The 22,511-nt window shown below is 41.0% G+C and overlaps 2 protein-coding genes across 2 annotated transcripts; one reads left to right on the top strand and one right to left on the bottom strand.

Annotated features, from left to right (window-relative positions):
• Positions 1 to 921: 921 nt before the first annotated feature.
• LOC147180584 (chemokine XC receptor 1) lies at positions 922 to 1,977 on the bottom strand. Its single transcript, XM_086086719.1, has one exon. It carries the CDS (start codon positions 1,975 to 1,977, stop codon positions 922 to 924), a length of 1,056 nt encoding a protein of 351 aa, XP_085942845.1.
• Positions 1,978 to 3,405: 1,428 nt separating this feature from the next.
• fyco1b (FYVE and coiled-coil domain autophagy adaptor 1b) lies at positions 3,406 to 19,781 on the top strand. The gene is made up of 18 exons (XM_086076522.1): positions 3,406 to 3,475; positions 3,872 to 3,947; positions 4,525 to 4,631; positions 5,224 to 5,349; positions 6,139 to 6,245; positions 7,249 to 7,392; positions 8,391 to 8,469; positions 8,540 to 10,918; positions 11,009 to 11,101; positions 11,907 to 12,025; positions 12,274 to 12,441; positions 12,875 to 13,015; positions 14,372 to 14,580; positions 14,659 to 14,794; positions 15,291 to 15,398; positions 15,801 to 16,011; positions 17,430 to 17,539; positions 17,618 to 19,781. The coding sequence occupies exons 2-18, from the start codon at positions 3,884 to 3,886 to the stop codon at positions 17,673 to 17,675; spliced, it is 4,359 nt and encodes a 1,452-aa protein (XP_085932648.1). The 5' UTR covers positions 3,406 to 3,475; positions 3,872 to 3,883; the 3' UTR covers positions 17,676 to 19,781.
• Positions 19,782 to 22,511: the final 2,730 nt, after the last annotated feature.

Below are 22,511 nucleotides of genomic sequence, written 5' to 3'. Positions count from 1 at the left end.
TGATATGAGAGTGATTTAAGTTCCAAGCACGGAACAAATTAAACATGTAAGTTAAGGTACCATTGTATTCTCATTGCTCTTCAAACAATGAATATTAAAACAGAATGAAGGCAAAAAACTCTCAATTGTGACATGTAAAAACTTATAAAAGCTTAAAAAATTGCAAAATGTGAGCCCTGATATAGTGAGAGAGGCCTTTATTCGTGTGACAAATTCTACAAGACGAATGTTATTTCCAGCGCGTAGATTGTTAAGATTCGATTAATAATGCACGCACTTCATCAGGCATATGTCGGCAGAGATGCTAGCTATGGATATCTTGGGGACATGAAAAGTGAAGAAAAAAAGCAGAAAGTGGATGACACAGGTCGGCCTTGGCCAAGTAGCGTTGTTAAAACACCCCAAATTTGAGCAACACAAACCTAAACAGGACCACAAGTGTCCAAATTAACTTTGATTTTAATTTATAATGATAACATTTTTGAACAGTACATTTTCTGGGCTTTTGATACCGGTAAGATGGAAAATGCCAGGTCCATTTCACCCGCCATTACGTGTCACTGACTGTGTCAGTATTGTTTATACAGAACAGCGCTTTTTCACACCAATGAAACCTGAAAATGTTTTGTTTGACTCGATTTTGGACTGTTGTTTGTTGTCAAGGTAACATAGCCTTCTTCGTCTTCAATTACAGTGAACACTCACGGTTCTGATTTAAAAACAGTGCTTTGGCGTCATCTAGTGGCAAGAAACTATGTTGAACTTTTTTTTATCCTTTAGGGGGCAGCTTCATTTAATCAGTCCCTAGCCATGTCTATCCCCTTGGTAAAGCTTTTCACTGTATTGCTTTTGTAGGTCTTGCAAGAAGTATAATAATAATAATAATATTTATGGGTACAGCGGGTACAAAAGTTTACCGAGCTACACGCAGAGGTCATCCCCACTGGAAAGGGATGTGATCGTCAGTCGGCTTCGTCGCCCGACTGCGCTGCCGTCGCCATGACGCCAGCATCCCATCATATTCTTCAAGTGGCGTTTGAACTTGGAGCCCACTAACACATAGAAGATGGGATTGAGGCAGCAGTGTGAGAAGGCCAAAATCCTGCTGATATGAAAGGCGAAGTCCAGAAGGTTGTGGCTGGGGCAGCGCCTCGCCAGGGCCTCAGAATACTCTAGTGTTTGGGACCATGAGCGTAAAGATTGAAGAAAGACTGTGACGTTATACGGAGCCCAGCCAATGAAGAAAAGCAGCATGAGAATAAAAATCAACTTCAAAGTTTTGTTTTTGCGTTTTCTCGCCAAAGGACAAAGTAGCCGGTATAGGATCTGAGAGTAGCAAAAAAGGAATACACTTGAGATTAAGATAAAAAGGATGTTCTGCTGGTATCTTCCCCACAAGCTGCTGGCGGAATCGTTGTATTCGCAGTCACTTTTGTCGACAGTGGTGAGGACTAAGGCCGGGATGGCCACCAGGATGCTGGTGGCCCAGATGAGCATGGACGCCACCAGACTGTAAGTGCCTGTCGCCGACACGAGGCTGGACAGGGGGTTGACCACGGCGGCGTGGCGCTGGGCCGTCATGGCGATGAGCACCAGGGCGCTGCTGGAGAATCCCACGTTGAATATGAAGCTCATTAGTTTGCACGCGCTCTCCCCCAAAAACCAACCCCAGGTGGAGTAGTAGGCCCAAAAGGGCAGCGCCGTCGCAAATAGGAGGTCTGACACGGCCAGGTTGAGGATGAGGGCATTGGTGAGGGTTTTGACTTTCTCGTACTTGATTACAATCGCCACGACCAGGATGTTGCCCAGCAGACCGAGCACCGCCACCACGGAGAAGAAGAGAGGACTGAAGATCCTGTTGAAGTGCGACACGGCGCTTGCGTTACACACTTCATCTTGGTATTCATCAGAATAATAATCTGCCCAGCTGTTGTTTGCTGTTGCAGTGATAGTGGCGACGTCTTCAGTTACAGCCATTTTCTACAGTGGTGAGAAGATGACATAAAGTTAGGACCAAATGTGTGGGACAGTGTCTTTTATACCATAGCAATTAAGATATGCCCGAGCATGTTGGCAAGGAGAGCCGCAGTTGCCGATGCACTTTTCAGGCATTTATTGAAGGGGGCAAACAAGCAAACACAAGAAATGAGAACACTAACAAGGAAGTAAAGTAAGCCAAATGTCCAGACACTCACTGGTCATGGTAACTTCAGCTCTTCATGTCACACCCCTTAAAAAGCACATATTCAACACTCCAGTTTTTGTTGTCACTATTGGCTTTCCCTAGCTTTTGGTAGTAGTAAACAAAGCACATATACGTATATAAGCACAGATACCACTAGTACTTTTTATACATAAAAAAAAAAAGGATAATTGCCAATAAAGACCTATATGTCCCATTATGGCATTTCCCCATTAAAATTAAATGAAATTAATCGCAATTATCTTTATTTTTCTATACAGGTACTTGCAGAAATTGCATATTAATTAATGGGCATCTGTCGGACAAGTATGCCTTTAATTCCCAATCGTAAAATGGCCGCAAAACGACAGCCAACACTTGTATCGGCCTTACCATTAACACATTTTATGCAACTTGCCTCCATTTTGGTGCATTCAATAGAATTCTGACATTTTATAAATTGCAATTGCAAACAAAAAAAGTAATCGAATCAAAAATAGCATCAATTTATGATCAAATGTACAGACAATAGTCCCAATTAAATAGCTTTCATGTGTACCTAAAAATTCCTGAATTAACCTTCATTAAATGACAAAATAACAGAGAAAATACCGTACCTGCACAAATGTTAGTGCACTGCCACTGCCGCAATCTTAGTTATGTTTCCCTATATGACCCACAACATGTGAGCATCAATTTCACACCAACCACACCCACTGAGTAGTTTCACCCCTGGCTTTACAATATAAATATTCTGTATAAACCTTTGTCATCAAATGACAAAAAAATGTGAACATAAAAATACATGTGACAATTCAATAGCACGATAAACAGGGGTTGTTTTTGTACCAATTACATATAAAACAGTAGAAATAATAGTAAATATAAACAGACATTAAACAACATTATTATTTATTATTATTTTTTAATTCCAAGTAAGATTGTATAATAAATGCAAAAAAGTATGTGCACTATATGAATTTAGTGGAGCACTTTAATGGTTTAATATTTTTCTATAACCTTTTCTCCCCTTACTTTAATTTTAATTCATATGGTTGGGGGGGAAAAAAAAGTAATAATAACCCTTTTCAATTTTTTTATTTCATAAACATTCGTTTGGATGTGTTGTTTATGTCTCTCAACCAAACCTCAACCACTTTGAGACCCGCGGTCACCCTGGTTGGTTAGCGTTATCTGTCAATCATATATTCATACCCGCCCATTTCAGCAGCAGGATTCCGTTTGGAAGCAATACGGCTTTGTAGTGGGCCACTTTGGACTAGTTCACGTCAGGTAGGTCTAATTTTGTCAATGTTTATGAACTACGGTATTTTTCTCTTTATTTTTACCATCACCCCGACCGCCACTTGGACTGTATGAGCGTTTTCGGGACCCGGAAGTGGGGAGTCGATAGCAGGTGGCTGTGCTATAAATAGCGTTGGGCCGTCGCCTCCTCTGATGCGATGCTGTCACGTTTGAGGAGGCTTATAAATGATATTAAAACAATAGCAATGGCTTCCGTTGTCCATGTTGGCTGTCAGCCAGGGAACTACGCTGAAAAGAACGCTATCCCGCAGTAGTTATCACTTTGTTTGACGTGTTGAAGTGTCTCTCGCGTGACAAAAAGACACACCATTTATGTTGTGTTTTTCGGAGTAAAAAAGTTTCTTTTTGAAATGTCTCTTGCAGAATTGGTTCACAATGACCTCTTCAGGCTCCTCTGTTGGGCAAAATCAGCTGTATAGGATCATCAGAGATCTCCATGGTAATAAAGATACACACAAGCAGTACAGCACCATCTTTACCAGTTTATTATGATGATATATTTATTATTGTGGTTGTAGTTTACAGTTTGCAATAATCTGTGTGGTTAGCACATCTGCCCCACGGTTCTGAGTTTTACATTTAGTATCTGCTCTGCCTTCCCTGTATGGAATCAAGAGGGACCAAGAGTACTGAAATTAAATTCGACATTAAGTCTTTTTCGGTGGCAGCCCTGTCAAGCTACGGAAATCATGAAGCAGAGATTATATATTGATTTTATTCATATAGCGTATAAAATAAAGCTTTATGCTTAATACCAATGCAAAATATGCATGTGAGGTGCACGTACGCAGTCTGTAATACTGTTGGCCAGTGTAGAAAAATGATCAGAGCAAGATATAGTGAAAAATCTCAGATTAGATAAATGCGGTTTAAAAGTCTGGGTTACAGTGAGCGAGGCCACAAAAAGTGAATCTTGACATGGTGAAGGGACAACTATTTTGTTCTTTTTGGTGTGGCTTCCTTTGCAAGAAACAGCAAATATATATGACCCCCCCCCCCACCTTTTTTTTTTTTAGATGCTGTGTTTCAGCTGAGTCAAGAGCACAAAGACTACGCTGAGCCCGTGACCGACGACAGCACCAACCTGCACAAGTTCTTCTACAAACTTGAGTACCTGCTGCAGGTACAATGCCTGATAAGCTTCATCTAAACTAAGCATGGGCAAAATGATAGAATGATTGAATTTGAAAACATATTAGAAAAAAGTAACTTTTTTTTGGTACAAATAGCTTCATCTCTCTCTACTCCCCCATCAAGCGTGAAATAACGCAAACACAAACGTTTTTTGTGAGCTGGCAATTTCCAAAAATGTGTTTGTAATCAAAATGTTCGGATTTTTTATGAAACAGCTGTAGTACCGCCACCACACAGTTGGTCCGTCCATGGCAGCTAGGCTGGGTGAAGATTCGCAATTTTTAAGCAACAGATGGTCTACATGGAAATCCAAGCATTATATAGAACTGAGATGTTGGAAACGCAGATTAGCATTTTTAGCTTTAGCTTCTGATAAGCAGCGCAATTGAATAAACCTGGACCATGTCCTCTATATGGGCTAATTTTAGCAAGGCTAGATAAATGCTGTAATTTTTTATCCCTGGGGTCTTCTTGACAAAAGCACGTCTAAGACACCAGGGAACGGTTCTAAAATGTAAAACTAGCGCTGTTAATTGGGCATCACGTAGTTCAATGCAACACTGCGTGTTTTGTTTTTCCAGTTTGACTTGAAGGAGAAGACAACCTTTCTTGGCCAGAGAAAAGACTACTGGGATTACTTCTGCGACTGCCTGATTAAGATCAAGGGTGCTAATGATGGCATCCGTTTTGTAAAGTCCATCCCCGAGGTAATCCTGCTCTGCAACGACGCACGCACACACACACACCTGAGACAAGGTATGCCGTGTGAGGCAAGTGCAGACACAAATACACAAGAGCGTATTATCCTTCGGTCAGTCACTCTGGACCGATTCATTCGCCTTCTTTCACCCACGACTACTCTTCCTTCCTCCGCTCGTTCCTCGTAATTCACAGTGGTGAGCTCTCACTATAGTGTACATAGCTGTGGTCAAATTTGATTGATTTTCTGACTTGTTTATACGCAATTTTTATGAAGCTTGTTTGGATCTTTAGACTACCTTGTTATTATTTGCTTAAACAGATCCACGGATTTTTCTTGTGGAGACGTTTAGAGCTGCCATGTTATTATTAGTTATCTTGTATAACTGTTTTTTATTTTATTTGCTCTTTTCTCCCTTTAGGCCTTTGTTTACTATCGATAGGTCACAAATATCAGTGAGTCTCCAGCTGGTGACCTTGTAGCAGACCTTAATGTTGGCCATTTTACGCAAATCCCTCCATCTGCTAACGCACCGGAGAGATCATCTTGTAAACGGACGGACACGGCAGATTATGACTCATTGTGTTGATCAGAGCCGTGTTCAAGCATTTATTTGAGACCCTGTTTTTAGGGTTCCTTTGTCCATGAACAGGCATTTACTCCGGCTCATTTGAGATTGCAGTTCACTGGATTACTCCATTTGAATTGTGTACAGGACGGCATCTTGTCATCTGTCATCAAAATTCGGCTTGTAAAAAAACATTTTGTTTTACTTGTGTTGCGTATGTGTTCTCAGTTGAAAACCTCATTGGGCAAAGGAAGGGCCTTCATTCGCTACTCGCTGGTTCATCAGCGACTTGCCGACACACTGCAGCAGTGTCTCATCAATCAGAAAGTCACGAGGTGAGTAGTCATTTCATACGGCCTGTGCTTATATGTTCTTTATATTTTTCAAGGAAGCGTTACTTACTCTTCCCGATAAATGTCTCGGTTCTCTTTTCACTGAGTGAACATCCACTCCCATTGACATACTGCCACTGCTCACTTCCCAAACTTAAATTAGTGCGTTAAATTGAACATTTAATCTAACTCTGATTGAACTAACGTCAACCATATTCTAGTAGGAACTTCTCCTATTTGGGGTCCTCAATTCATGACTGTACTGGCATATGTGGGTTAGAGATTGTGAATCACTACTAGTCTGCACTACGGCATAAGAATTTAGTATGTGGTCAGGTGGTGCAAAAAAGGCACACTCAATTACTGCCATACGTGATTTTGTGATTGTTTTATATTTAGGCCTATGGCTTAAAATTTCTTTTAATTCTTTCTTCTAATAATTACTGTAATCATGACCAAAAAAGTTGTTGTTTTTTTTAAAGAAAAATGCTATTTTCAAGAAAAAAGTAGTACAAAAACTACTTTTTCCTCATTTAAACTTTCTGTATGATCTGACAGTATAACATAATAAAAATGATCGTATGCCCCTAATTTATTAGATTCTTATTTTAGAACTGTGACAAAAGTAGCCAATCAGAGACGGTTGTGTCAAAAGGCACGACCGAAGAGGTGTGTCAATCATTTGCCATGAAAACAGGCACCTGCTGGGGACACCCAGGACCCTCAGTTTCCTTGGCATATTGGCATATTGGTTTGACAGATTAGTGACAAGCATAACTTTTCTTTGGGAAACAAAAGGCACACTACACATATATTGACAATTCATATTTTCAAATGTACTATGTCTTGTCATGTCATGTAGTGAGTCAAATTCAATGCAAGTAAAAGTTAAGTTGATAGTTTCTTAAATTTTAGCCAAACAAGTCGGAAGTCCTCAAATTTGCAACTGGAGTCTGACTTGAGTCTCAAACCTCCTTGTTTACCTGTGACATTTTGTCTTCTCTAGTGAATGGTATTATGCCCGGAGTCCTTTCCTCAACTCAAGCCTGACTGCCGATATTGTAAACCACCTGTATGAGCTCAACCAGATCCAGTTTGACGTCGCAGCCCGAGGTTACGATCTTGACATTGATTGGCCGGCCTTTGCCAGGTAACATTTGAAGATTTTTTTCCCCCTAGATGCAACCTTAACTGACGCAAAGCGATTTTTAACATTTTGAAGACCGGAGATAGTGGTACGTGTTTACTTGTTTAAAACTGTTGATAGCAATAGTGCTACCATTAGCTAACGTATTTAGCACGGTCACCTGAATGCAAGTGAAAAAGTGGAAGTGCTCAAGGAGCTCTCATCAAAGAAAAAAAGGAAGGCGCTGCAGGAGAAAGAGTGGCTCATCTGTAGTGCAGTAGGAATCGGCAGCGCTCTCTTTTTCGACATAGTTTACCAAGCGACCCTCTCCTTCTCCGGTGTGCACAATAAAGCTGCCGGTAAACCGGTACTCACCCCGCGTTTGGTGTTTAACTCAAACAGACGCTTCCTTGCAGCATTTGCGTCACCACTACATCCTCTTTCAGCCATATTGTTTCGGCTTTAATTTTATTTTGGCCGAATGCCGAAAATGCATATTTTTGCCATTTTCGGCCGAAAAATGTCGGTGACCGAATATTTGGTGCATCACTACTGTCAAGTGAATACAGAGATTTGAAGTAAATACATTCTACATGACTGATGAGAACGGCTAAAAACTGCTGTCCGGCACAATTGCGAATTACTTTATTATAATTACATAATTGACCCATTTCTACCACTACAGCGTCCACAAATGTATCTTCCATGGATGCCATAATTTAACTGCTCGGTTAAACTCTCAAGTTTGATGTATTTTGTGTTTGTCAGGATACTGTAATATGTTGGAACGCAAAGCCTTGTGGGTATAGATATATAAGATATATATAAGTATGCGCTTAAGTGTCTGCCATGATGATTCACATGCCGATTAATCAATCAATCAATCAGCACTCTTCTCTGTAATGTGTCAAATTTCCAAGACGTTTATTTTCACACAATTCTTAAAATGAGACCCCACACGAGGAAGAAATGGTAAGTGTTGTTCCTGCTGATATGATTTTGCTCTTTTAATCTCCTGGAAGACGAACGTTAGGGGCTGGCTCATCAGCGCTTTTGTGGAGACCCCCCAGTCGTTGCTCCAGCGTCAACAGTCTGGTCCAGGTAAAAAGCACTAGATATGAAATGTGTTTTTTTGAATACGATATAAAGAACTTTTCTATCAACTATCCAGTCACAGGAGGTCCCAATTCCAGATTTGGGTTTCCTTGGGGACCTTGCTCCAGCAGAACCAACCCTTCGCAGCGTTGGAGAGAATCTCCGCATCGAACTTGACCAATCTGAGCTCAGGCAGCAAGTGCTTCTTGGACAGGTGGAAGAATTAGGCAAAGAGGCCGCCGAGCTGAAAGATGTCGTGAAGAACCTTAAGGGCCAGTTGCTAGCAGCTCAGAAGACCACCAGTTTGCCAGAACCTTCAGAAGTCCGTAGCATGGACGTCCGTAACCACTATCAAACATGTTGGGAAGAAAAAAATTGTGAACTTCAGGACAATCTCGCAGCTACTGAGAACAAAAACATGGAGCTTCTCTCTAAGCTGGACGAGACTATTAAAGAAAAAGGGAAAGAAACAACCAGCTTCTGTGAATCTGCCTGGAAGATCCAAGAACTCCTGGAGAAACTGAAGTCAACAGAGGAGAAGAGACTAGAGGCCAAGAAGGAGGCTGAAGACCGGGCCAGGCATTGCGAGCGTGTGTCTCAGGAGCTCAAAATGAGGGAGGAGGAGCTGAGGACCTGCACGGAGAAACTGGCTGACGCCAAATCCCGTGGCCAGGACGATCGGGCGGAGACACTCAAGCGCTTGGAGGAGCTCCAGGGTGCGGTCGGTCGCATTCAGGGCGCGTTGACACTGAAAGAGAAGGAGAGTGGGAATTTACGAGCGCAGCTTCAGGGCTTGCAGGCCTCGCTTGAGTGTAGAGAACGGCAGGCAGAGGAACTGAGACGGAGGCTGCAGGAGGAACGTGACGAGATAGAGCGCAGATGCTCCGATAGAGATAGCCAGAATGAAACTCTTGAGGTTCAATTGCTGGACTTGCGAAAAACCTTAAAAAGCAGAGACAAAGAGCTTTCCGTCAGCTCAGAGAGAATGAAGCATTTGGAAGAACTGATTTCGAGACTCGATGAAAACAACGTGAATGCCTGCGAAGAAACCGGTCATCTTGATAACTACAAATCTCAGTGCTGCAAACTTAAGGACATAAACACCGCGTTACTGCAAGCGGTCAAAAAAGGCGAGGACAACATTGCAGAAATGTCTCAGGGAAGGGAAGCCTTGTTAGACCAGCTCGCTGCTCTGGCGGCTTCCGAGAAGCACCTGAAGGGAAGGTTGGAAGCTGCCGATCTGTGCACGGAAGACCGCGAGAAGAAGCTTCTGGATGACAACAACCATTTGGAGGAGCTTATCCAGAAAGTTCTTCTGGAGAAACAGCGATTAGAAGCTCAACAGAGGTCCGTGGAACAGGAAAATAGGGAACTCCACGAGGTCCAGTCCACGTTGAAAAAGCAACTCGTTGAGGCCCATGAGGAGCTGGACTTGCTTAACGCCAAAGTGTCAAATCTGGACGAGAACCTCACAGAATCCCAAAAAAGTCACGCAGACCTGCTGATGAGATTCCAGGAAACTGAAGTCAAGTTCAAAGATCAGATGGCTAAATGTGATCTTCTGCAGGCTCGTGCTGAGGAGCTGGAGAGCAGGACCTCAGAGCAACATGATGAGAAAGGAGCGGCTGAGAGCAATGAAAAAACGACAAAGCTTCATGAGGAACATTTAACCTCTGAGACCAAAGAGGCTCCATTCAGGCTGGTGATCGCCGAGGCACAGCTGGAACTCAACCTTAGGGAGGTGCACCGCCTCAGGGAGGAGGTGGTGGAGCTCAGGGCTCAGCTCCTGGCTGGGACGGAGGAGAGAATGAAAGCTCAGGCCTTTCAGGAGGTGACCGAGGCCTCCAGAGAGGACCTGCGAATGTTAGCGGAACAGCTCAAGGGTCAAGTGGAGGAGCTCAACCGGCGGCACGTGGACGAGATCCTGCGTTCTCGTGAGCGTGAGGAGACGCTGATCCGTGAGCGAGACTGCGAGGCTCTTGCTCGGACGGGCCTGGCCGCCGAGGTGACGGCCTGCAGAGAGGAGCTGCACCATCTCAAGCAACGATATGACGCCTTGTGCCTGGAGAACAGTGATTCTGGAGAGGCCTTGTTCAGAGCCAACACTGAAACCGCCGAGCTCGGGGTTTGCGTGTGCATGCTGACGGCCGAGAACGAAGAGGCTCGCCTGCGATGGGAAACCCTCTCCAAGAGGCAGCAAGCGCTGGAGGAGGAGGCTGCACAGGAGGCGACCAGGCTAGATGCTTGCACAGAGCAGCTCCGCCGGGAGAATCGGCAGCTCGTCGGCAAACTCCGTCACCAGGAGGACCTTTGGGCCACGACGCAGAAGCTGCAGGAGGAGCTGACCAAGGTCCAGGAGGAGGCGGATATGCTGCAGGAGAGGAGCCGCCAGGAGATCGAGGCTCTCCGCCTGGAGCTCAACAACCAGGCTATTAGCCATTGCAGCCAATTGCAGGTCAGACGAGCAAATCAGAGATTCTAGGCTATTAGCAAGTTAGCAGCGTTGTTAGCATAGTAATAATAATACATTTGTGTTGTCATTCAGAGTGTCAACGAAGAGTTAATGGATGAGAGGTTAGAGATGATGAGTGAGCAGGAGAAAGCAGTCGAGGTGGAGAAGAAACTAAAGCGCTTGGAGGTGAGAGAGTACATTGCACATCTTAATGGGGAACTCAACCTTAAACATTTCTTGACAATAATATGTTATATGCGACCTCACTGGTCTAAACATGACATTCTGATTAATGTTACATTTTTGGAATATGAGTTAAGCAGCAAACTCTAGCCATTTTTATCCATCTCAGGGGGCGGCCATTTTGCCGCTTGCTGTCGACTGAAGATTACATCACAGTTTAGCTGCAGAACACAGGTTCTCTGTGATTGGTCATTGCCTGAGCCCTGAGCAACTGTGATGTCATCTTCAGTCGACAGCAAGGGGCAAAATGGCCGCCCCCTGAGATGGATAAAAATGGCTGGAGTTTGCTGTTTAACTCGTATTCCACTAATGCTAAATTAACCAGAATACCGTATTTAGAATAGTGGGGCTGCATAGAACTTATTCTTTATAAAGGAGTATTAAGGCCATGCTGACATGAAAATATATGGATATTTTCGAGGTTAAAGTCATCTTTTTTTTTCTTCTTTTTTTTTTACAAAGGATAGTTGTTGCCATCAAGATTTTATGTGGAACCTTTTTGTGTTTAAAACGGTGCTAAAGCAGTAAAAAAATATTTATGTGAGAAGGTCAAAATGTTTCCTGGTATAAGCTATTGATTCAGTACACTACAACCACAATAAATAACATTTTTAATATTTAGCTTTCTGACCTTGTCAAATAAAACTGGATCATTATGCCCTGTACAGACAGACTTGGGGATGTACCTCTCTTCCATTGATCTTTGCATAGAAGCATCATGTACTGTACTTTATGTAACTGTTGCTAGGCTGAGGTGCAAAGATGCCGGCAGCACCTCGCCGAGAAAACCATTCAGATGGCACAGTCGGAAAATCTCCTTCAGCAGAAGGAGGACGAGATGATCCATCTGAGAACAAATCTATCAAGGTGAGAATTTGTTTGCATATACAACATCTGTTCTGGATACAATTACAGTAATGGTAACATTTTCCCCCCTTTTTTTCTTTACATTGTGCATTGAAAGTTAATGCTTGTTTACAGTCATCCTTGTGTTGTGTTATTCCTAAAGGATTTTCTTTTTACAATTCAAGCATACAAATAACAACTAGAGGCCACCTGGGATTTCTCATAATATTTTTTCCCTAGTCGCTAATTATCCTGTATTTTGTGCAAAGATCCCAGGAGGAGCTTGATGCGGCTCTCCGGGCTTGTCAAGAGCTAAGGGACACTCTCAGGAGGGTCACATTGGACAAGCAGAACGTTGACCTGAGGACGGCAGCCGAACTCGACGACCTCTACCGCATTAAGGTCAACCTGGAGGAAAGGCTGGTGGAGCTCATCAGGTACACGGACGCTTTAATGGTTTCATGCTCAGAATCACTATATGTGACTCAAAACTGGTTTGCCCCCAATTGTCAGTTAGTTGCATTTGTGTGTTAATTCAACAGATTGAAAAGCTTTGTTGTAATACAACAAATCAATTTTATAACAAGATGCACGGAAAAGTTAAGGACCCAGTAGTTAACTGTTAACATTAACAGGTGACTCCCCTCGTTTGGACTTCAGTGCATATTCAGTCTCTCAGCTCTGTGACAGCGGTTTGAACCACAACATTATTGCAACTTTCGAGGCATATTTTTCTAAAATATTCTGGTCGAGCTCCAAAATATAGTAAATATAAAGCAGTGAACTTTACAGCTTTTACTATAATTTTACTACAAAGCATTGTCAATTTGTGCCTGTAGTATTTATGGCCAGAAGGTTTTATCTGTATAGGGACAAAGACAAGCTGTGGCAAAAGACAGATGCACTGGAGTTTGAGCAGAAGCTGCGCGACGAGGAGACGGAGCGTGACGTCAACTACTGCCGAGGCTGCAACACCCCGTTTGGCTGGTGGCTCCGCAAGCACAACTGCAGGTCGGACAGACTCCACATTAACAGCAGACTTACATTTGGTGTTTGATTCAGTATATTCCAGGTTTTAAAAGTGCCTGAGAAAATATGAAGAAGAAAAAACTACTGTCAAACCGAGTTGACACATTTTAAAATACATAATATTTAAAAATATATATAAAATTAAAATAATTTAATAACTTTTCCTCTGCTATTATGTTTTCATGATTTTTTTCTAAATTTTTAGGTGTGCCAACAATACTGAGTTAATGTGATCTGCTGTATATTTAATAATTTAAAAAAAACATTAACATAATGGAAGTTATTGCTTAAAAAATAATAAAAGGATGCATATATATATAAATTAAGTAAAGTTGACTTGCAACATAACAGGAGTTTTAATTTATAAATATTAATATAAACATTTTGTATGAATATATATTACAGTCGTATGACGGCGTATTAGGGCCACGTATAAATATATTTTTTTAGAGGGCGGGGGCAATATTCAGAGACTCGTTAATTTGTTCTCGTTAGTTTATAAAGTGGCAGATTTGCGATAAAAAAATTGTTACAAGAACGACACGAAGCGTACTACTCGACTGTTTGTGCCAATACTTTTCGCTCGGGTTTCCAAATAAGGAAATAGTAATTGCTTTAGCAGAGATTGACCATATGATGTTAAGCATTCACTCTTTGAAGCATTGTGTACGGCCACTGGCCAGCGAAAAAGACGCCTCGCTTTGCGAAGGTCCACACCCCGGACGATCAAGCATTTAAGCTAATTTGTTAAAATGTATATTTACTTGTACATTTATGTTTCCAGAATTATTATTTACACGTTCATACTTTTTTTTTTTGGTACAAGAATCTAAGTTGATGTGTCGAATCTGCTGCTCTCGTCATTCACTAACTAGCATTTACCTAAAGTATGCTAGCATCTGATTGGTTAGTGTTTAGTCAGCTGATAGGGGGTGAGGGAGTGTTGTCGCTCGAGCTGCCGTGTATGACGAGTAAAGTTTAAATTAAGAATAAATCCTTTATAAACTCGCAAATTTACGATTTTTTTTCTGGCAAATTTGCCATAAATTATAAAGTGGCAAATTTGCGACTTTACAAAGTCTCAAATTTGCGATTTTTTTTCTCGGAATATTGCCCCTGCCCTCTAAAAAAATATATTTATACATGGCCCTAATATGCCGTCATACCATAGCATTTGTTGCATTTTTAAAGTGCTTGTTAAAAAGTATTTCTGTCTTCTTCAACAAGAAAAAAGAAACAAGAAAAATAAGTATTTCTGCCTCTAGAATGAAATCATTTGGATAATAATAAAAAAAAGGATAAACAAAATATTGACTTGAGTGTCTTTTTTCCCCCTAGATTTTGTGGCCGCACCTTCTGCCACTATTGCCTAGCCAATGCAGCCAGTAACCAACTGGGCGGTACCAAAGAGCGCTGCTGTCGGGACTGCTGCAACCAGCACGGTGTAGAGGCAGAGCAACCCCCGCTGCAGGACGTCTCCACCAGCACGCCAGGCTCTGCCTTCAGCCGGCTGTTGCAGCCTCTGAGAGCCGTAACGAGCGTCTTGGGTAATTAGGAGTCTGTTTGTGGCAATACATGACGCAATGTTCACCTGTTGAATGCTGAATATGGTGCTTATATCCCAGGTGCGGATGAAGGTGACAAGCTGGAGGATGGGATGTTTGACATCATCACAGAGGAGGAAGTGAGCGGCGTCTCTGATGGCGACTCGTTTGCCACTGCCTGCTCTCCCGGACATGGACAGCAGGAGGCAGCACAACTGTACGTACCTCATTTGGCTTGGGTGCCTCTACTGAATACCAATGGAGGACCAAAAAGGCCTAAATAAAAGAGAAAATAAAAACGGATATAAAAAATTTAATTCAGAAATTAAATATATAAAAGTAAATATAAATAAAAACAACAAATACTGTACATAAGTAAATAAATAAAAGTAAAAAAAAAAACGAGATTCAAAAAATTAATATAAAAATATGTGGAAATAAATACAAAAATTAATATTTAAATATAATTAAATGTCAATCAAATAAAAACACTCTGCTCTCATATTTATTGGTTTCATGCTGCAGACGCTGTCAGTATCAAATGCGTCATGAAATGTTATTCAAATGAGGGGTAATCTTTTAAAGATATTTGGCAATGTGGCATTTGCTGATATTGATCAGATGTGGGGGAGGGCCAGGGGGATCGGGCTCAAATTTGGCCCCAATTATCAGCTAGTTTGTACCCATATTTAGTGTCTTCTTGTTCTATGCAGAAGCAGCAGCAGTGCCAGCCCAGGAGACGTCCCATCGGAAGACCCAGAGGACCGACATGGCGCCGTGCAGGATGCCGAGATCTGTCTGCTCAAGTCGGGAGAACTGACGTAAATTTCACACTTTTTTTTTTTTGTCACACGGTTTCTTGTGTTTTGGATCATGTTCACTGTCAAATGGGGAAGTGAGAAATGAAGTGAAACAACGCTGATGCATTGAATGCATCACCTGACATGACAAAACCGTACAGTGGGAAAACAAATGAAGATGAACTGAAATGCACCACATGGCTCACAGATGATCCAAATCAAAATGCTTTGTCCACAATACAGGGAATGAGAACCAGCCAAAATAAAAGCAGTAGCATGGCTTAACAGAATCTTTCGCTCATCAACATAATTACTGACACACATTTGATGATTGCCAAAACCAGGTCAAGTGAGGCATATTGACAACTCACATAGTGACATTACGACAGTTTGATCTTGACATTTTTAGTCTCTTGCTCTTAGGTTGGCGTCTGTCTTCACGGTGGACGACATTTCAAGCTTTGGCGACAGCTCGCGGGAGCTCTTCATCAAATCGAGCTGTTATAGCACTGTGCCCATAAGCGCGGGCTGGTCGGGTGCCACCGTCTGCTGGACGTTTACCTCGGAACCCAAAGGCATTTTCTTCAGTGTTGTTTTCCGGGAAAGGGCACAGGCGCCACTGGAGCAGGCCAAGGTAACGCCCCATATCTATACAGTATACACATGCTCACACACACACATTTGTTTCTCTGTGATGCTTAGGATATATTAGAAAATTGGCTTTTTAATTGCTTGTTTACACATCAAGTGTGACGTTATTGATCTTTTTTTTTTTCCTGAAGATTTGCCTTAAAGAAAGCCATTCTTTTTTTGGCCCTACTCTTACGTTACAGTGGCTAATTTAAATTAGCATGGAGTTTCTCCACCCATGATATTTACTGAAACGATTGATGTAATACATACAAGTGGGGGATAAGAACTGGGCCCTACTATGAATCTAGAAAATCTTGTAATTAATGACCACCCAAAAAGGCTTGTATTTGCGTATCGATGCCATTAGATGGCAGCATAGCAATTATTTTTATATTAGACAAAGCTATGGCCCGACTAAATGAAGTACCTCCCCCTCACCTCAACATAGCTGCTTGGCACCAAGATAGCACCAAGCAACATTTTGATTAGTGCTGTCAAACTGTAAATTTTTTGTAGCCCCTTCAGACCTGCATTTTTCCCACTGGGCAAAATGTCAGGCAAATATGGCTGTAATTTCTTGTATACTTACCAAGCTTATATGCAACATTTTTATCATGAACATCATGCAAACCAACTTGCAATTGTGATTGGTTAGTTAAGATCTAACCATGAACCAGAAGTGTTGACATCATCCAAATTATGTGTTTTTTTTGGTTTAGACACGCGAATATATAAGGGGTTAAAACTAATTAATCGCACAATTCTTTGCGATTAATCGCAATTAATCACATTTTTCTACTTCTACTTTTTTTTTCTTCAAACCCTGTAGCAGATATTTAGTTAAGTAAAATCTTGGAATTAAATGTAAAATCATCAAATAGAAAGTATATTTAGAATCAAAGACTATTCTAATAGCTTTCTTTTATCCTTGAATAGAATACTTCCCCTGTAAAATACAACTGTGAAACAAAATGATCCAAATGGTCTCCAGAAAGTAAAACTACCTATAATAGTCCATGTTTATTCATATTTTCGCCAGTGACTCTTCCAAGTTTGGCTGCACACTGAGATAACGGAGTTATTATTATTTTTAAACACTTTAATGAATTAAAATTAATCTCCAGAGTTAACGCTTTATTTGAACAGCCCTGATTTTCATATTCGAAATGGCTTTGGCTTGAGCACAAACATAAATTTCTGACTCCTGTTCATGCATACACTATATTGCAATCGCATACTGCAGTAGAGGGCAATGGGGGGTGCGAAGCGGGTCATCAAAGCCAGCTGCTCTAAACATGGCCGCGTTTAGAGAGGCTGGTAAGTGTGCTGTGCTGCCATTTTATGAAAACACCTGGGAACTGTTTTCATTTGTGGAAAAGTGGTGTTATACGTCTCCTTTAAACAAGTCTCTTTTGTCAGGTCTTGATCCCGCTGACTCGCTGCAACTCCCATAAGGAGACAATAAAGGGAGAAATGAAGGTTCGAAAACCAGGAGAGTACATACTCATCTTTGATAACTCCTTTTCGAGGTTAGACCTCTTTTTTTTTTCTCTGAAGCTCATAACAGGAAGCATCAATACCCGGTGTAACATGCTCCTGTCATCCAGGTTCATCTCTAAGCGGGTGATATATCATCTGGCTGTGGATGCGGGTGACCTCCCATGAGAGTAAAAGCAAGTCAAGTCGGGTGGTGAATGCAAGGTAACTTGAAGCAGAGTCTACTTCAAGCAGGTGAATGGTGAGGGCACTTTAGAAACGTCATGGACTACCACACATCAAGTGATATCGTCATAGGAAAGCGGTGGAAAATGCATTAAATCTGTCAATAATCCACTGAATTAGATAGCATGCATTGCTTGTTTTTATTGATGTAGGTATAATTAAGCAAAAGTGTCACCGATTAGGAATTGCCAGCGCGCACACACACACTCTTAACATTGCATGAAAAATAACATTTTTACTCTATCACTGCACAAGTTGTTTTTTCTGTTAATTTTATTGAGTTAATGCTGAGAGCATTCAAGCATGTTTACTGTTGTTCTACACAGAGGGACAAATGAGCTATTGATTCTGTTAAGTCACTCATTAATTGTGAGAGATTGGATTTTTCCTGAAAAAAAAATAGGTGAGCTTATGGACCCAAAAAATACAACATTGTTGATTGTCATGGAATTGCTGGAAAATTTTAGAACTTACTGAAGCATCAAATTACTCTCAAGTGTACAGCTCTATATTTGTGGGTTTTTAATCCTTGTGATTTTTTTTCTGTTTTTTTAAGCAGCCAACACACTGTTTTTAGTTAAATGAGGTTTTACTGTATTGTAGCAATGACATTATATAGTTTTTACTAGTCACAATAAGACTATTGCTCTTACAATGAGAATGTTTTCACAGAGGCTGAAGCACATTTCCACTATGTCGGGATCCATCACATTTCAGTTAATGCAATTTGGTGTTGTCAAAGAGATTTCAGTGTCATCATCTTTATTGTTCCATGAAAAATAATGATGACACTTGCAGCAAATGTATTTGTTATCAAATCAACTCATTGTTCATCACATTGATGCAAAAAAACCCAACTAAACTTGTTTCATCCAAATTACCAACAAACGCTGTGGAATTCGTATTTTTGATGGAACGTAATTTACTACTTTAAGCCTTTATTGGAGGAGGAGTTCTCACTAATTGTGTCCAAAATATGTTCTTTATATACATTTCTCTATGGTTGCCTTTTTCTACTGTCAAAAATGATTGGAAATGTAATGGCGTGATGCAATAATGAGTACATCTGCAATGTTGATGCAATACCATATACTGTGTATGTGCTTAAAGGAACAGAAGACGTATAACTCATTTTCCAGTATTGGATTATTACGACGACGTATTAGGGCCACGTATGAATTTATATTTTTTAGAGGGCGGGGGCAATATTCGGAGGAAAAAAACTCTTACATTTGCCACTTTATAAAGTGGCAAATTTCTTAGTTTTTTCTCGCAAATTTGCCACTTTATAAAGTCACAAATTGCAGATTTGCGAGAAAAAAACTCAAAAACTTACGAGAAATGCATGTAGTGTACTACTCGGATGTTTGTGCCAATATTTTTCGGTCGAGTTTTCAAATAAGGAGATATTAATTGCTTTAGCAGAGATTAACCATATCATTAAGCATTCACACTTTGAAGCGTTGGGTACTGCCAGCGACAAAGACGCCTCGCTTTACGAAGGTCCACACCCTGAGGATCAAGAATTTAAGTTAATTTGTTAAAATATATATTTACTTGTACATTTATGTTTCCAGAATTATTATTTACTCATTCATATATATATATTTTTTTTGTTCAAGTGTCGAATCTGCTGCTCTCCGTCATTCACTTGCATTTACCTAAAGTATGCTAGCTTCTGATTGGTTAGTGTTTAGTCAGCTGATAGGGGATCAGGCAGTGTTGTCGCTCTAGTTGCCGTGTTTGACGAGTAAAGTTTAAATTAAGAATAAATCCGTCTCCATCCTGCCTTTTCGTTTTTATAAACAGTGTCCCATTAACCACCAACGAATCCTCACATCAGATTATAGTTACGCTACGTGTATTCCTCGTAAGTATAAAATAAAAAAATATTTTCTTGTGAATTTGCGACTTTAGAAAGTGGCAAATTTGCGATTTTTTTTCTCGGAATATTGCCCCCGCCCTCTAAAAATATATATATATTTATACGTGGCCCTAATAGCCGTCGTAGATTATGCATTGTGTATGAAGAATAAAAGGGCAAATATCTCTGGCGTCTTATTCCCTGAATTAAACAAAACCCCAATTATGTATAAAAATAAGAACACACTGTGGGCAACGCCATTATCCTGGTCACATGATCGTGATGACATACCCGGTGCGTAAACGACAGCCGCCTTCTTTCATTTGAATGGGAGTTTGCTGACGTAACGGGCAAGAAAAATGTCGTCTTCTTTCGCCAAATACTGCGCCAATTCTGATCGGAATAAAATCCTCAACATGTCAGGTTTCACGACCTTTCATGTGGGGATGGGGCGGTGGGGGGTGGCCTCTCCTAATGTGGGCTAAGGTGCGCTGAGCAACATGTAGCTGGCCTAGCAGAGAGAAAGTCAGCCGGATGTTTACCGTCCAGGTTCGGGACCGTCCACAACTTACATTTCCAGAGTGACAACTGTCAATGGTGACTTGACTTGTAACTTGAGGCTCTGTAACACGCAACTTGCAGACGGTCCCTAACTTCTACTCTCTATGGGCCGACCGTCTGGCTGAATGTGTCCTCCTTATCGGCCATTTTCATCTTCACTTTCAAATGTCCGCTGTGGGACGCAATAATTCCTCGTGAGTCTCTTGTAGTCATTGTTTACAGCACGCGATACATCCCGATGATCACGTGACTGTCCCAAAATGGCCGATCCTGTACTTAATGCAAAAATATTTATAAAATGTACTATAAAATCAGAATCACTCGACATAAATTGACAATTTTTTTCAGTTAAGGGTTGAAATGAACCATTTCACAGAATAGTTTTTTATAAGTCTTGTGTTCCTTTAATTATCTTATTTGAAACAATGACCAGTTACCTGTATGTCATTTCTCAGTTTGTTACTTGTTAACGCTATGAAACGTGTACATTCCCCCCAAACTTACCCATGAGGGGGGGGGGGGGGGTACAAAGTATGTTTTAATTTTACGAGGATTTCCAACTTTGTTGTTGAGTTTGTGTTGACAAAGAATATAAGGGAAAAACATGTAAACATCAAAATCTATAGAAAGCTCCCCAACTGTCCTGTCCTGGAAACTATATTTAGTCACCGCGACTATGTGAGGTATATTACCGCAGTAAAATTATAATCTGGTGAAATAATCACTTAAATTACATTTTATTGATTGTGTTTTTTCCCCCCGTAAAAAAAAAAAAAAAAGGTTGGCACATGTATTCCATTGCTCCCAAAGCCTAATGTTGGCATGGAGACAAATCCCGGTCTTACATGTACTGATCCAATTAAAACGTATTGAAGGAAAAAAATAAATTTCAACAGCGCGACCGGTGCCGAACTCGTGACTCGCGGCTACATAAGAACACCTCAAACTCATCTCGGAAAAAGTCCGTAACCGTTTGTGGGCCACAAGAAAGCAGCGGGCGGGTAGGACGTGGCTCAGTGGCCACCTATTGAGTACCCCTGCTCTATGTACGTTTCTCAGTGCAGCTATTAATTAGATGATGTCCCTTGCCATGCATGTATGAAACCCCGCAATGAGCCCTGAGAATGTAGTCCTGAACTCGCTGAACTCAGGTGGCTCAGCATTTAGTTGGCAGGGCAGCACCACATACGTCAGCTTCCAGGAAAAGACTTTGACATGAGTCTGATCCGATCAAGGGTGAATCTCACAGGTAGAGGCTCTTCTTAAGAAGATGCCACCTTATTGTTGATGGCATGCCGACAAACATATCAGAATGATTCTTAATGACGTCTTTCGTAATACGTTAATATTCCTTTCATGTCTTGAGATTCAAGTTGGATCTTCTTCATTCTTTGCTTTTTGAGATGCGGTTGGATCATGGAGGCTAAACTGATCAATCTCGGTTTGAAGTAAGACATATCTGTTCAAATCACTTTGCTGTCGATGCATGCCAGACAACACTGAGAACTTGGTATGTTTTCACGACGGGAAGGTAGAGGAGCATCTCACTAAACGGTAACGTCCCTCTTTAAGCTCTTCCTTCAGGGTTCAATAAAGCTGTATTGTCGGCCATCCAAACCACTATGGAGTAGAGTTATTACAGACAATAAACAGGACTTGGCATAATGTCTCGAGGGAAGATAGGTAGACTAGAAGTTTAGTAGTAAGTAAGTAAGTCGGTGTTGCTAGAAGGAGTTATCTACCGTAAAGAAAGTCAAATGCTAACTAATCGCATCCCTTGGGGCAAGGTCAATCAGGACACGACAGGAATTTGAAGCTAGCTAGCTAGCCTGTAGATGACTGGTAGTAAGGTAGGTTAAAGGATTGCCCCTAAAGATAGAATTATCTTTCCATCTTTTCTACCTATGACGATTGCTCAACTGGGGATACACGAAGAATTAAACAAGTTTTAAACAAAATTCTGTGTTGGGCTCAGCCAACTGTGTGAGCGTCAGTCGTTAGCTCTGACTTTCCTTGAGTGGTGATATTCGTTGAGATTTAAAAATAGTGTTTCCTCATTTTTTGCTGGTAATATGTTCCCTGATCTACTTTTTTTCCCCTACACTCTATAAAGAGAGTTGTTGAACCAATTTAAGATTACAAATTGAATTGTTGACCAATTAAAAAAAAATTACTTCAATTGGTTGAATTAAGTTAGTCCAAAGTGAATATTCCAAGTTTAATTAATTATGAGTTCATATATTCACCTGAATTAAATTAATCCAAACTGACTCCAATCCAAAGTATTAAGTTGAATGGACTAATAATTAATCAATCTTAATTCAATCATGTGTTACCAATTGAAGCGATTTTTA

The sequence above is a fragment of the Leptonotus elevatus genome, chromosome 1 (assembly GCF_054856555.1).
Source record: "Leptonotus elevatus isolate MCC_2025b chromosome 1, RoL_Lele_1.0, whole genome shotgun sequence".
Lineage (NCBI taxonomy): Eukaryota > Metazoa > Chordata > Actinopteri > Syngnathiformes > Syngnathidae > Leptonotus > Leptonotus elevatus.
Note: the sequence above shows the minus strand (reverse complement) of the source record. Positions and strands in the feature narration are given on the sequence as shown.